The 14,355-nt window shown below is 49.3% G+C and overlaps 1 protein-coding gene across 1 annotated transcript; it reads left to right on the top strand.

Annotated features, from left to right (window-relative positions):
- Positions 1 to 576: 576 nt before the first annotated feature.
- LOC103775158 (alpha-2-macroglobulin-like) lies at positions 577 to 13,566 on the top strand (the record flags this gene model as incomplete). The annotated part of the gene is made up of 15 exons (XM_008942601.1): positions 577 to 629; positions 1,306 to 1,326; positions 4,371 to 4,539; positions 6,419 to 6,503; positions 7,183 to 7,310; positions 8,007 to 8,117; positions 8,231 to 8,340; positions 9,314 to 9,475; positions 9,610 to 9,837; positions 10,034 to 10,097; positions 10,805 to 10,947; positions 11,317 to 11,466; positions 11,660 to 11,830; positions 12,476 to 12,572; positions 13,464 to 13,566. Coding segments are annotated over 15 exons (1,795 nt in total), but the record flags the coding sequence as incomplete, so codon positions are not given.
- Between the last annotated feature and the right edge of the window lie 789 nt (positions 13,567 to 14,355).

Here is a 14,355-nt window from a genome sequence, read left to right as displayed (position 1 = left end):
AAGCCCGGGCAGACAGGTACCTGGGAATTGGGTTGGTCTTGACTCTGACAGCAGCAGATCTTACAGACTTCATTCCCCAGAGGGCCCATACTTTTATCAAAGTTTTTAGATGTTTTCACGGGAGGGACTTAGAGCACTCAGTAAATCTCCTTTCTGCCAGCTGAGATCTAGGGCATGTGGCACCTTCACATCCCTTTCTCCATCCTCAGGGCACAGCATCTCAGCCAGATGCAGGCACAGGCCCAGATTCATCCTACTGAACTAGAGGCAGGAATCCGGGATGACTTCAAAGCACAGTCTCCCTCGGCTGCACCTGAATCAACAAAGCAGGACAGGCTCTCCCAAGGGAGGATTCAGGTCAGCCCAGACCTGATTACCCATCTAAATTTATCTGCCTCTCACCATCTGCGAGAGAAAGAGCCTGAAGTAATTGCTTCCACAACTTAGAGATCTCAGTTCAGAGCCTGTTGATGCACAGAATGAGTCTGACTCAGAAATTGTTGAAACTCTGACATTTCCTGGCAATGGATACAAATCTAACAGCAGAATTTCCTTCTTTTCCATGACACCCTGCAGTTCTCTTTCGGATCATCTCTCTGGACAAGGACTTCTACCCCCTGAACGAGAAGGTAGAGCCATGTTTCCTTCTTGTTAACCAGGGGGCATAATTCCCAATGAACAGCACTGCTCTCACCACCCAGAGCCACTGGGACAGCCTCTGGAGCATGATTCCTTCACGCCCACACCATCCTCGACCCACTCCACACCCTGTCCTGGCACAGCCTGTCTCTGCTGCCTGAGATGCAAACCCCTCTCTCCAAAGGGATGGCAGTGTTCAAAACCAGAGTGGCAAAGGGAATTTAGGCAGGGATCTTATTAGGAAAAGCCAGGGGGACAAATTTCCACTGAAAGTGACCCAGGCAGTTTTTTTCTGGCAGTGGGGGCAACCCAGGCAGAGAGAGCAGTGGGACAGAGACTTCATTTTAAGGAAGTGGTCAGGGGTGGAATCCACCTTTCAGTGTATTGGGCAATCAGCTCCTCATGCAGACAAGGCCTTTGCAATCTCTTACTGCATCACACTTTCATACTGTGGTAAGACAAAAAGTTGAGGCTCTAAAATATTACGGAAGATAATTAGTATCCATCTTAACCACTAAGAACTAAGGAAATAGAGCAAGTCCAGAAAAGGAAGAACCCAAAGGACTTCTTAGAAGGTTGTCCTTCTGCCCTTCAGTCTGGAAATGACTTCTACCCCTATGTGGCTGACTTGTCTAACGTTGATTTCCCTCTGTTCTCTCCCTGCAGTTCCCATTTGTCTATGTTCAGGTGAGTCGATGACTACGTGCCCATGATTCCAGCAGAATGTGCAGGCACAGAGCTGGCTGTCTCCAGCAGAGGGGTTTTCAGGCTCAGGTGCAAAGGGAAGCAGAAGGGTGCATGGCCCTTCTCCTCTGTGTGGTTCTTTGACTGGGCAATGTACTGTAGGAACGAGTTAATCAGGGTAAGCCATGCTGTGAAGAGAATTACACTTCCCTCTGGTCACACCAGAACAGCTCACTCCTCTTCCCAAGAAGAACTAAGATTCTCTGCCTGCCAAGTGTGGCTGAAACCACAGAACTGAGTTAAGCCAACCAGCAGAGCTGAAGAAGCAAAGCTGTATAAGCAGACACCCCTGTCCTCCCAAGCACACCCCTTCTATCTGCTGGTTCTTTTTTTAAATGGTTGAACTCCAGTGACAGACAGCAGTTAACAGGAAGGATGTTCCCATCAGCTATTCAAGTGTTCCCTTTTTCAGCTGAGGAATGAGAATTTACAGTTCTTACCTGGGACATCTTCTAGTGGAAAGCTGATGGGAAGGACCCAGCCATGGACCCTGAAGAGATGACAGCAGCAATTAGTGCTGCAATTAGTCTGCACACATCTTGAGCTGGTTTGCATGACTGTGAGTCCTGTGTAGTCAGTCCTGTCGTTGCCCATTACTGCCTGGGGCTGCTGGCTCCATCTGCATCCCCTCCACAGCTGGAGGTGTTGTCCCAACAGGCAGGCAGGAGGTGGGCCAGAGGCAGGCTGTGCTCCTCTCCTGTGTCTTCCCACCAGAGTGCTGTCCCTCTCTCTTCCCCTCAGCAGACTTCCAGGATAGATCTGCAGAGCTGGGCAGCCACTGATGGGCTGTGAATGGTCAGAGAAAGAGTAAAACAGTGTGTGGTGTGCTAGAGAGCATCTCAGAACCACCTCCTGCTGTCAAACAAGTCCCTTCCCTTTCAGGGACATGATTCCTGACTGACTACAGGAGTTGAATGAAAGGGGCAAGGAGAAATAAATCCTACCCACTGCCTTTAGAAATCCCATATGCCTTTGGCCAGTCACCTGGATAATTTAATAACTTTTCTGTGCGTCAGGACCATGAAAAGCTTCAATTTTCAATCCCTGGGGAGCCCATCCTGTGTCTGCAGCCTATGAGGCATGGTGTTTGTCCATGCTCTTTAAGGCAGCTTATCATAGAATCAGAATGTCTGGGCTGGAAGGGACCTCCAAAGGTCATCTAGTCAAACCCACTCACTATAAACAGGGACATCTCCAACTAGATCAAGCTGCTCAGAGCTTCATCCAGCCTGACCTTGGATGTCCCCAGGGATGGGGCCTCCACCACCTGACTTCACCTCCACCATCACCTCTCACTTCCTCAGTGTTCCTTCTCAGCCCAGCACTGCCCTGTGTTTGGCTTTGGCAGATGTCTGTGAGGCAGCCTTGTAGAGTGGGGAACTCCCCTGGCAGCAGACTCACACTTTTCTCCAGGGTTTTCCTCTTGGCCAGGTCAGATCCACCCCTGCAGTTTACCATATGCTGCCACAGAATTTGGGCTGGCCAAAAGGGAAGGGTGGCAGGAGTGAAGAAAGCTTAAAAGTCAGCAGTGCTAAGGAAATAAATGTTCATCAGCTCACACCCTTAATGTCACTAATTGATTGTAGTCAGCCACAAAGGCAGAGCTTAGTATGAGCCTATTTCTGAACTGTTAGCATCACTCACTGCATCTGTCAATTAAAGAATCAATCTGAGGGGAACCAAACACTGATTTTCAGGCCTTCCCTGTAAAGACATCATAGAGATGGCAAGAAGTTCACAAGCTGTAGACATTTTCTTGAATTCCTCTTCCAAGGAAGCCTGTTGGTGTCCCCCACGATGAGTGGTGAGCTCTCCAGCAGGGCTGAAGTGTGACGATGAGGAGGGTCAGAGCTGTGGGATGGACTTTACTGACTGTGCCTTCCTCCCTGGGGAAGCAGGGGCCTCTTCTGCCTCCACCCAGTGACCTCCAGCTGGGGGATGCCATCCCCAGCCCCTTTCCCTGAGCCCTGAGATACAACCTCAGTGAAGTCACCTCAGCCACAGACCTACCCAGAGTAAACAGACCTGTGGTGATAGCCCAGGGACATGCAAAGGGCAGGCAGGAAATGAAGGACTAGAAACATCAACCATCCTGCTGAGGAGCCTGGAGAGAGGATCTCCAGCTCTACAGCACCACTGTGCTGCTTCAGTGGCTTCCACAAAAAAATTTGGAGCTGAGCCTGATGAATTTGGAACACAGCCCATTGACAGTCAGGCCCTAATGGGTGGTGCTCAGCTGCAGTAGGGGTGAGATTTCAACTCCAGCATGGGGACCTGGGAGAGACACGAAGGGAGAGCCCTCAGCTGGGGGCACGTATGGGAAATATGCTTTCTTCTGTTCCTCTCTCCACTTCACACCCCACCACAAGCTCTGGACTTTTACACATGCACGTTTCTCAGACCCACAGGTCATCAGGTGCCTCATTCCACACAAGGTTAAGCACTGGTACTTAGTCTCTATCCCAAGCATGGAAAAAAAGACTTCTAGCAAGCTACAAAGTAAATAAAGGAGACTAAAAGCTCCCTCCTTCCTTCTTGTGCTCCAATCACTCCTGCTATCCATCTTGTCTTGTTACCTTGAGTCTTTCCACCTTCTGGCCCCAATCTTCACAAGCATGCAGGTGAAGCTGAGGGGGACACACCACAGGACCTCCAGGCTTAAAAAGCTTTCTTGCATGTCTGTTATGCAGAATTAACAGGTAAGTTAATTAACATCACTGGCTGTGTTTATGACAAAGTCAGGTGGGGCTTGGAGAAATGTGATCTAGTGGGAGGTGTCCCTGCCCATCATGGAGGGGTTGGAACCAGGTGATCTTTAAGGTCCCTTCCAACCCAACCCATTCTATGATTCTATAAGTGCTCACAGATCATGGAATAACTACAGCTGGGCATGTCCCAGCCAGGATAGACACACACTGGGCACCCCAGCTCTCTGTCCCTGGGAGCATCCTGTACTGTCTTTGACCTTGAGCTGTCCTCACCTGCAGGATCCTCAGAGGAACCGTGTGTACCAGTGGCAAGGGGTGGAGCTGGAGACTGGCTTTACACAGCTCTCCTTCCCCCTCACTTCAGACCCCATCCAAGGCTCCTACAAAATCGTCGTGCAGAAGAGCTTCTCCTCCCGCGTGGAGCACTCCTTCAGTGTGGAGGAGTATGGTAAGGAGAGGAGGAGGAGGGATGGGCTGCACTGGGCTCCTCACTGGGCACTCTCCATCTGGAACTTGCTGGGAATGGCATGGAGCAGGGAGGGGCTGCACACACAGGCAGGGGGGTGCAGAGGGGCTGACCCAGCAGTCGCTGAGTGCCAGGGGTGGTCCCTCACTCTATGGCCTCCCTGCAGCCTGCCTGAGGTTCTGTTTGCCCCTAGTGCTCTGGGGAGTGCAGCTCTGACAGGCTCCTTGTGCATGACCTGTGGTACAAATTCCACCTGACCTGGATCCAGCCACTTCTCAGCAAGTAGTACTAGGTGTGGAGTAAGAGGTGACAACATTTTGGTGATGCTGTTTTGCCTCTCATCATCTGCATCAGTTCTGTTTCTCCACTTGTAGTCCTCTCTCTTTCCTCTTCTGCCTTGTTTCTGCTAAAAGCTTAGAAAACAAGTTTGGTGGAAAACTTCAGTTTGAAGAAGACTCCACGAATGTTAGAAGCAGGTGTAAACAGTCTGGTAGGAGAGACTGAGTAAGGAGAATTGTGCTGCCCCAGGGAGCACTCTAACCCCCAGTCCTGTAGCAAAGCCTCTCAGGAGTTTGCAGCTGCACACTCTGGCTAGGCTGTGTGCAGTTAAAGAGGCTCCTTGCCCTGTGCTCCACACTGCCAGGCTCCACTCAGCTCTGCGTGGAGCCTGGATGACCCAGCACACTGCTCAGGACCTGCTGTCTCTGCAACAAGCAGGGTGCCACCCACAGAATGTTGTCACTGAAGCCCACGGGAGCTGCCTTGTTTGCTTCAAATTTGGCCCTGGTGGCTGGCATGAACATGGGGAATAATCTGAGCACAAGCCAGGTTACAGGCTTTGGTTTGCCATGGTGACACGTGGGCTGTGCCTCCCCCACACAGATCGTTCTGAACACACCCCTGGATGAAAGGTGGATGCCCCTGTCTCAGCCTCACACTGAACTTGCTTTTCTTTTATTTGTTCTTGAATCTTATTCCCACGAATGTCCCCTGTTGCTAATTCTCTTACAGCTTGTCAGGGAAATGTGCCCTGGGGCTGAGACATTGAGCTTTGCCTCCCATCCTAGAGGCAAATTAGTGTCTAAACTGTATAAGCCCAGGGTTGTTCCCCAGTTCCTGGGGCTGAGTGTGTAAACTCCCTGCTCTGATTTTCTTGTACTATGAAAAAAACCTCTAGAGCACTTCTTGGAAGCAGAGCATTGTGTCCCTCAGTCCAGTCCCAGGCCTGGGTAGCTGGGGAGGCAGGATTGCAGGATCCAGTATGGGAAAAGAGATGCAGCTTAACACTCAGAAGCAAAACAGACCTTTTACTTGACTTCTTTTTATCAGGCTTTACTGCTGCCTTGACTGCTTGAAAACACAGACCTGAGAATCTGGGGTTAGATCCACTAGAACCCTCTGGGCATGCAAGACAGTTTCCCATGCTATGTACTAGTGAGCCTACCAGCAATTTAGGAACTCCAGAACAATAAGAACCAGCCAGAAGAATCAATGATTTGGCTGTTCCAGTGTGAGAAATGACACCTTGTTCCAAGCCTTAGCTGCAAATTATGCTTTGTGAACCATGGAACACCTCCCAGGGGACCAGTGTGTCCTGAATAGGCACAAGTAAGGGATCCACAGAGCTGCCAGGGCAGTGGCACCACAGGAGCATGTGCTGCAGGGGAGGGAAGGGAAGTGCTGTAACCCTCCCTGACTCCTTTCAAACCCAAACACTGGTGAAGGCTGAGAAAATCGTGGGGAAGGGTGGCAGAGCTGTGCTGGAGACCACAGAGAGGTACCAAGATGCTCCTGCCTCTGTGTTGCTATGTAGTACCTGGTTCTCCTTCACTCTTTTCACCTCAGCCTTTCTCCCACCCAGTGCTGCCCAAGTTCGAGGTCCTGGTGAAGCTGCCCAAGATGATCACTATCAAGGACAAGGAGCTGCCAGTGTCTGTCTGCGGCCTGTGAGTCCCAGAGCTGGAGCAGAGCTCTGCTGCTCATCCTCCACTCCTCCTCTCTGCTGAGGACCTGAGGAGATGGGGAAGGCTTTTCACACTTCTCCCAGACATCTAGTGGAGTCTTGTTCCACCCTATCAGTCCTGAGCCTTCTGTTTGACCTGAACAGTCAAAGTGAAGGGTCTTCTGTCTGTTCCTTCAAAGGTGATGCCAACCCCATCTGCAGCTGTCTCCTCCCAGTTTTCTGTACTTTTTCATCAGTTAGAATTTCTCTGCTGCCCAATCCTGAACCCTCAAATGCACAGAGACACCAGCTCAGACATTATTTAAATAGCTGGTGCCAACCCAGTGTTGTAATTATTAACTGAGCTCTTTGTTGCCTTCCTGCTTCTCCCAGGAGCCCTCAGCAGCTTGCAGAACAAGAATACTCCTGGCTGACTTAATCTTTTACCATCTTTTTCTGCCTTCCTGCAGAGACTTCCAACCTAGAACAGACTCTAATGGATGACGGGAGATTCTCACAATTGCAATGATGGGAATGGAATCATTAGACTCACTAAAACATCAGATTAGTCAGTCTTCAGGAAGAAATATTAGGAAGTCATCAGCAGAGGTCTTTAAGGACGTCTGCCTGACTGACTGGTTGTCTCAGCATCTCCTCTGTTGTTTAACACTTTGGGGTTATAGGTACACCTATGGGAAACCTGTTCCTGGTGTGGTGAAGGTCCAAGTGTGCAGGAAATATTCCCATTCTGCCTCCAGCTGTTATGGGAAAGAAGCAGAAGCTGTGTGTGAAGAATTCACTAAGCAGGTGGGTCCCAGATTAAAATGTAGAAGTCTTTTTTCCTGGGGAAGGGGCAGTGTTGACTGAGGGAGGCCAAATCTGTGACTGTTGTGAGATGACAGGACATCAGAGGCTGCACTCTGTCTGGGGAAAAACAGACACGAGTCATTAAACTGGAAAGAGAACTGATGCAGAAAACCCCACAGCTGAAATCCTGGCCCCACTGAAACTAGTGATGTATCTCCAGTTGGTGTCTGTGAGGTCCCTGCTATTGATCCCCAAACTGAGAAAAGAATCCCTGAAAGAATTTTTAACTGTGGGACTGGCAGGGAGAAAGGAGCAAAGAAGATGAGAAGAAAACACGAAGGTGGTGTTGTATATGGGTCAAACACAGGGGAAAGGAGGAAAGACAACAAGGAAAAGAGTGAAGACAACAGAAGAAAGGAAAAAAAACCAGAACTAAGGTAGGAGGGAGTTGACAAGGAAACCAGTGCAAGCCTTGGAGAACTGAGTGTCAGTACCTCACAGAACACAGAAAAGTGTGGCTGAAACACTGGGAAACAAGCTGTGAACAAGTTCTGGTCTTGGAGACAACACTAAAGCATAAGGCTGGGATTTTGTCAACAGAACTTGAGCATTTTGGGGTTTGAATGTCTATTCCTGTCCCACAAGGCACCAAATTTGTTCACAGAATCCCAATTTTCTCTGTGATTCCCTGCTTAGGCAGATGCTCGTGGGTGTGCCTCTGGCACAGTGAGGACCAAGATGTTTCAGCTCCAGCGCAGGGGATACGAGATGGAGATTGAGGTACAAGGCAAGGTCACAGAAAATGGCACAGGTATGTCTCACGTGGAGGTGGAGAAGTGGTGGCAGGTCCCCAAAGGTGGAGTACCACATCTAGAGCTGCTGCTGTTCATTGAGAATCCCTTTTTACTGTGCTCTCTCTCTCAGGAACAGAGATGACTGGAACAGGCACCTGTGGAATCACATCCACCATGAGCAAAATCAGCTTTGAGCTGCTGGACTCTCAGTACAGACCAGGGATCCCACTCTTTGGGAGGGTAGGGAATTTCTGAGGCTCTGGACCATGAATGGCACAGCAAATTCCCAAGTGCCTAATCCCATCCAATGGAACACCAGAGTGTGCTGATGACATGGTCCATCAATGGTTGCTCTTGGTGGTTGGACTTGATCATCTTGGAGGTCTCGTCCAACCTAAAGGATTCTATGATTCTATCATCCTCTGCCTTGACCCACTGATAGCTGGGGCACTCAACAGCCACGTGGCCCTAACCTCCTGGCAGTCAGCCCAGCACAGACCAGAAGCCCCATTGCCCTGACACGTGAGAATAACCTCAGGGAGCAGCAAGGATGGGCTGTTCCACAGAGGAACACCACCCAGGGGCAAAGGGTGGCCCCAGCACAGTGGGCATAGTGATCTCCTCAGCAAGGGCACAGTCCCACCAGTACCCAACCAGGCTGAGCACAGCAGGGGTGGCGACAGCAACGGGTTCCACCAACAGTCCAGTGACCACCAGATAATGTGAGCTGGTGAGTCAGGGCTGAGCTCAGCCAAGGAAGGCCAGTTAAGCAGCAAGAGAAAGAGCTGGGTGTAGCTCTAGCTCCAGTGTGGCTTGTGATCATCAACTGGGGCAAGGCACAAGCCTGAACTTGGAGTTCCTGAGCCAAGAGGCAGATGACACGTGGTGGAGATCCCCAATGAGGCTGGCCAGGGATATTAAAACCTATTAAGGAACTTAGGCCCCTGACATCATTTCCCTGAACAGAAAGATTGTTTTGCTGAATTTTTTCTCAGCAAACTCAGTTGCCTCAGACAACTGAGGACCCACCTCACACGTTTCCACATTCATGTCTGGTGTTCTTCTGCATAAAGAAACATCTGACCTGTAGAGGAGGAAAAGGAGGAAAAGGAGGAAAAGGAGAAAAAGGAGGAAAAGAAGGAAGAGGCTTTAGGACCTGAGAATTGTTTTCTGTTCCTAGTCTGAAGCCTGAAGGTTTTTTTCCCTCTGCTAGGTGAAGCTGGTGGATGGCACTGATGCTCCCATCGCCAATGAAACCATCACGATCTCTGTGGATGGAGACAGGTACAAAGGGAACTACACGACAGACGAGCAGGGGCAGTGCTGGTTCTCCATAGACACTGCTGCCTTCACACAGGCCTCCCTGGAGATCCGAGTGAGTGGCACAGGCTCTTCACCTCTGTTTGAAAATGGGAAATACAGAACATTACCCAGAGGGGTTTTTTTTTTTGTGAAAATTCCTGTGGCTTGTTTTTTGTCTGCTATACACTTTTTATTCTTCTTCCCCAGGCTGAGCACAGCCCTGACCTGAACTGCTACGACAGCGAGTGGGTGACACCTTCCCACGAGCACGCCCTGCGCAGAATAACCCGCTTCTACTCCCCCAGCAAAAGCTTCCTCAAAATCCAGCCAAAGCCCGAGACACTGAGCTGTGGCTCCCCCACAGAGATCCAGGTGCACTATATCTTCACACCAGAAGCCATAGGAGAGCAGAAGAAAATTGTCATTTACTATTTGGTGAGTTGTTGGTGCTCACTTTGATTGACCCAAGGCTACAGAGAGCATTGGAGCACATAAAATGTGGGTTTGGGTCTGCTCACCATTTGCTGTGCTCTTCATGCTCACACTCTACAGTTTGCCCAATGAATTCATTCATTCTCTTTCCCATCAACACCAGCAGCAATCATTACAGGAAAGTTTCTCTGTCTCCCAGGTGATGGCCAAGGGAAGCATTGTCCTAGCAGACACCCATCATCTGACAGTGAACCCTGGAGATGGTGAGCAGAAATATGCATTTTTTAGCTTCTCTGAAGATTATTTGAGGATAAGGGGGACACAGAGAAATGATTTCAATTCAAATATTTAATGTTAGAATTAGAATGCAGTTTCAAAATGAAATCTTTTCCAATTGAATGGTCTGGGTTTTCTCTGAATTCGGTCAGGTGCTATTTTTTTGATGAGAAAACATTTGAAAACTCAACCCAAAAAAAAGTGTATAAAGTTTTGATCCTTGTTTCCTCAAACCAACACTTTATTCTGACCACTCTACCCTCCTCAGATTGTGGATGGTGACCAGTGTTGTGGGACTCACTGGCAGGGTGAGCAGGCAGAAGAGCCCATCCCCTTTCTCACTCTCACTTTCCTTTGGGTTTCTTTTCAGATTTTTTTTTTTCACTTTCTCCCTTATAAATATGCAAACACACAATCTATATTCTATATACCTGTATTTGGTGTTCCAGCTAAATGCTTGCTTAGCACTATCTCCACCAAGTTACTCTTTCAGCCCCTCTGCACCCTCACCCACGGCCACCCCTTATACCTGCCCCTCATTTCCATGCTTTTCCATCTACTTTTTCTAGACTGCAGAAGATCTTGAAGCCTGAGGGGGAAAAAAAAAAAGGCATTGGGAACATCAAGACATTATGGCTGGTGTGAAGTGGGGAGAATCCAGGTGGGACTTCCCAGCATTTTTGCTCTCTTTCAGGCCGTGGGACGTTCCAGCTGGTGGTGCCCGTGGCGGCAGCGGTGGCTCCCCTGGCACGGGTGCTGGTGTACAGCACCTCCCCTGCTGGGGAGGTCATTGCCAGCTCAGCTGATCTCCAGGTTGAAAGCTGCCTCCCCAATCCCGTGAGTACAAGCTGGGGGTGTGCACGAGCCACGTTCTCCTCCTGGCCAGGAGTACAGCTCTGAGCTCCAGATGGAGACAGAGTTCATGGAATGGTCTGGGCAGAGGTTGGTCAAGGATTAGTGACTGACACTCCAGCACGAGCTACAAAGCCATAACTACAAAGAGTGGAGGAAGACAATAAGAGAATCACCAGTCATTATACCCCCTCCAGCCCAGACAGTCCATATTCTATTCTATATTCTATATTCTATGAATTACATTGGTCAAAGCTCAGGGTACATTAGAACTGCAGGGCACCAGCAGAGTTCTGGTCCCTATATAACAGCATCTGGAAAAGTGGCTGCTTTCATCTCCTCTTGGGGTTGCAGGTCAGGTTGAACTTTGCACCCCAGGAAGGGCTCCCTGGCTCCAAGGCACGTCTGGAGCTCCACACCTCCCCAAAATCCCTCTGTGCCCTGCGTGCTGTGGACAAGAGCGTTCTCCTGATGAAACCTGAAGATGAGCTCTCTCCTAGCTCTGTAAGTCTTGGCTGTGTCTGCTGATGAGGAGGTACCTGAGCCAGCCAAGTGCCTGTTAACACCCCTGCAGCCATGGGGCGTGTGCTTTTAGTGGTTGTGTTATTGCACTGGTGTTTTAGAGGCTGGATTTTGCCAGTGGGGTGCTAGGCAGTGTTTGTGCCCCTCTCAGTGCTGACCTACCACATTTTCCCAGGTATATGATCTTCTCCCACTGAAGGAAATCCGGGGTTACAGCTTCAAGGATTACTACCTGGAAGAGGACAATGTAAACCCTTGTGTGTCACTTGATGACATACTTTTAAATGGATTTGTCTACGTACCCATTTCTCCTGATGGGGAAGGTGATGCCTATGACATTCTCAAAGTAAGCACCAGCCTTTTGCTTTTCTTCATTATTCCTTTTTGGGATTCAGCCTCCTCACCTGTCCTGAGGGGCTTTTAAATGCACTTTGCTGTGAGCTTGCAAACTCTTGTATGTAAGGCAACAACTAGGTGAGGCTCTGCATCCTTGTAGCCCATCGTTGGTACCCGAGTGCTTCTCTGAACCCCTGAAGCTCTGACAGGTCCCCTCATTGCCAGTAGAGACATCCATGAGTGGCATAAAGTAAGGAAACAGTCCTGAGAAGTGAACTCTGGTGTCATAGTACTAGAAACTCTTCCTCAGCCATGCATGTTCTCTCTCTACCTGCTGTAGACAGGTCTTTAATGAAAGTGCCAGTTGCTTTGACAATGCACAAACCCACCTATAAAGAGTTCTACACAAGACTTTTTGGGTGCTCTCAATCATTAGCTTTCCATCTGATCATGCCAGGATATCCCCTGAGGATGAGTGTAACATGATAAAGCCCCAACATCTGGGTTGAACTGGTCTAACTGGCATTTCCACAAAGCCTTGGCTGTTCTGATCCATACCAGACTAAGGGACAGCTGTTCTTGACATACTAAAAAAAGGTTTCTTTTCAAAACTGTGTTTGCATACTTTTTGTTCTTCTTTTTCTGTGTTTACCAGGACCTGGGCTTAAAAGTCTTCACTAGCAACAAGATCCACAAGCCTGAAATCTGCCAGCAGTACCCAGGACACATGATGGAAAGGAGTTACAGTGGTTGTAGGACCTGCTTCGTTTTACTTCCCACACAACTGCCTGAGATTTACCACCCTCCTTCTTTCCTTCCCTCTGCTTCCTTGACTATTAACTACCCCAGGCAGATCAGAGTGTTCAGATGTGCTGACCTAACCCAGAATCAGCCTCTCCTGGACTCAGTCCTGAAATATGAAAATGAAGCCCAGCTAGACAGAAGTGCCTGGCTAGAACTGTGTGCCCAGTGGCCCCCTTGCCAGCCCCTCCAGCAGGGATCCTGTGGGCACTAACACAGTCTCCCAGCACAAAGGAGTGGGGGTTTTTTGTCATCAGATCTGAGTCCAGCTACAGAAACCTAAAAAAAAAGAGTCTCTCCTTCTAGGGAGTCACATTCTAGCAGCAGCTAGAGGAACAACTAGGGCAAAGTTCTGAGATTAGAAAGGCTCAATAGAACACACTCATCTAGAACACGTCCAGTCACTGACTTTTCTGGTGCAGTATCTCAGCTCCTATTAAAAAACTACAGGTTTTGCTCTGGTGATAGCTTCTAGTTTTCCCTTTATAACAGATCAGAGCTCTGGTCTGGAAAGGCAGGACTTGTGTTCAGAGCACAGCCTGAGACAGCTGGCTGCTTTAACAGCATGGAAACTCTCCTAAGGCTGATGGAAAGTCTTTCATAAGGCAAAACACTGTGTGAAAGTGTGAGAAAGCTTCTCTCTGTTCTGGAGCTGTTGATTTGATAATGGCCAGGGAAGTAAAGCCCCACACTCACCTCCAAAGAGTCTTAGATGGAGGAAGAGTATCACCACTACCTGGAAGGAAAGTCTCCCTCTGGTTTAGAACAGACTCTGACACATCTCTTCCTTTCTTCTCGTCCTTGAACAAATTTGCTAGTCACTACACTGAATCTGCTTGAAGATTTTGATGCTGAAATAATGGAACATATGGTTGGTGGCAACCCTGTGGAGACCATCCGGAAGTACTTCCCTGAGACCTGGCTCTGGGACATCATTCCAGTGAAGTAAGTGTAGGTAGGAATGTATCAGAGCATCACAGTCATAGAATACCAGGGGGAAGGGACCTCAGGGATCATCTGGTCCAACCTTTCATGGCAAAAACCTGGTGTAGACAAGATTGCTCAGCACCCTGTCCAGCTGGACCTTAGGAGTGTCCAACACTGGGGACTCCACCACTTCCCTGGGGACACTGTTCCAATGGCTGATTGTTCTCATGGTGAAAAATTTTCCTCTTGTGTCCAACCAGATTCTCCCCAGGAGTAACTTGGACCCACGACCCCTCCCTTTTCCATGTGACTCTTTGTAAAAAGGGAGTCTGCATCTTCTCCATAGTCACCCTTCACATACCAGGACATGGTGACAGTATTTCCCCCAAGGATAAAGGGGGAATAAACCCAATTGTTTCAAGGTTGAATAGACCCAACTGTTCCAGCCTTTCCTCAGATGGAAGGCTTCCTACTTCTTCAGTCACCTTTGTGACCGTTCTCTGGGCTCTCTCCAGCCTGTGCACACCTGGAGTGTGTCCACCTGTGGAGTGTGGTTACTGGGGCAGAACCTCAGAAGACATTTAAACCTCACTGGAAGTGCCAGTGGCTCAGTGAGAGGGGTGTTCCTAGCACACAGAGGGGTTTGCCAAGGTCAATGAATGCAGGATGCTTTGGGAGGACGTGCAAAAGTCAGTGTCCATCTGCAGCTGCTGAGGAGTCTGCTGTCAGCTGGTGCTGTAGGCTGAGAAAACCACAGATACCACCAGAGCAGACCTGAAACCTTGTTCTCTGTCCCTCCCCAGCTCT

The sequence above is a fragment of the Merops nubicus genome, unplaced genomic scaffold, assembly GCF_000691845.1.
Source record: "Merops nubicus isolate BGI_N331 unplaced genomic scaffold, ASM69184v1 scaffold13616, whole genome shotgun sequence".
NCBI classification, from domain to species: domain Eukaryota; kingdom Metazoa; phylum Chordata; class Aves; order Coraciiformes; family Meropidae; genus Merops; species Merops nubicus.
The sequence above is the reverse complement of the archived record's forward strand: the minus strand, read 5'-3'. Positions and strand labels throughout refer to the sequence as shown.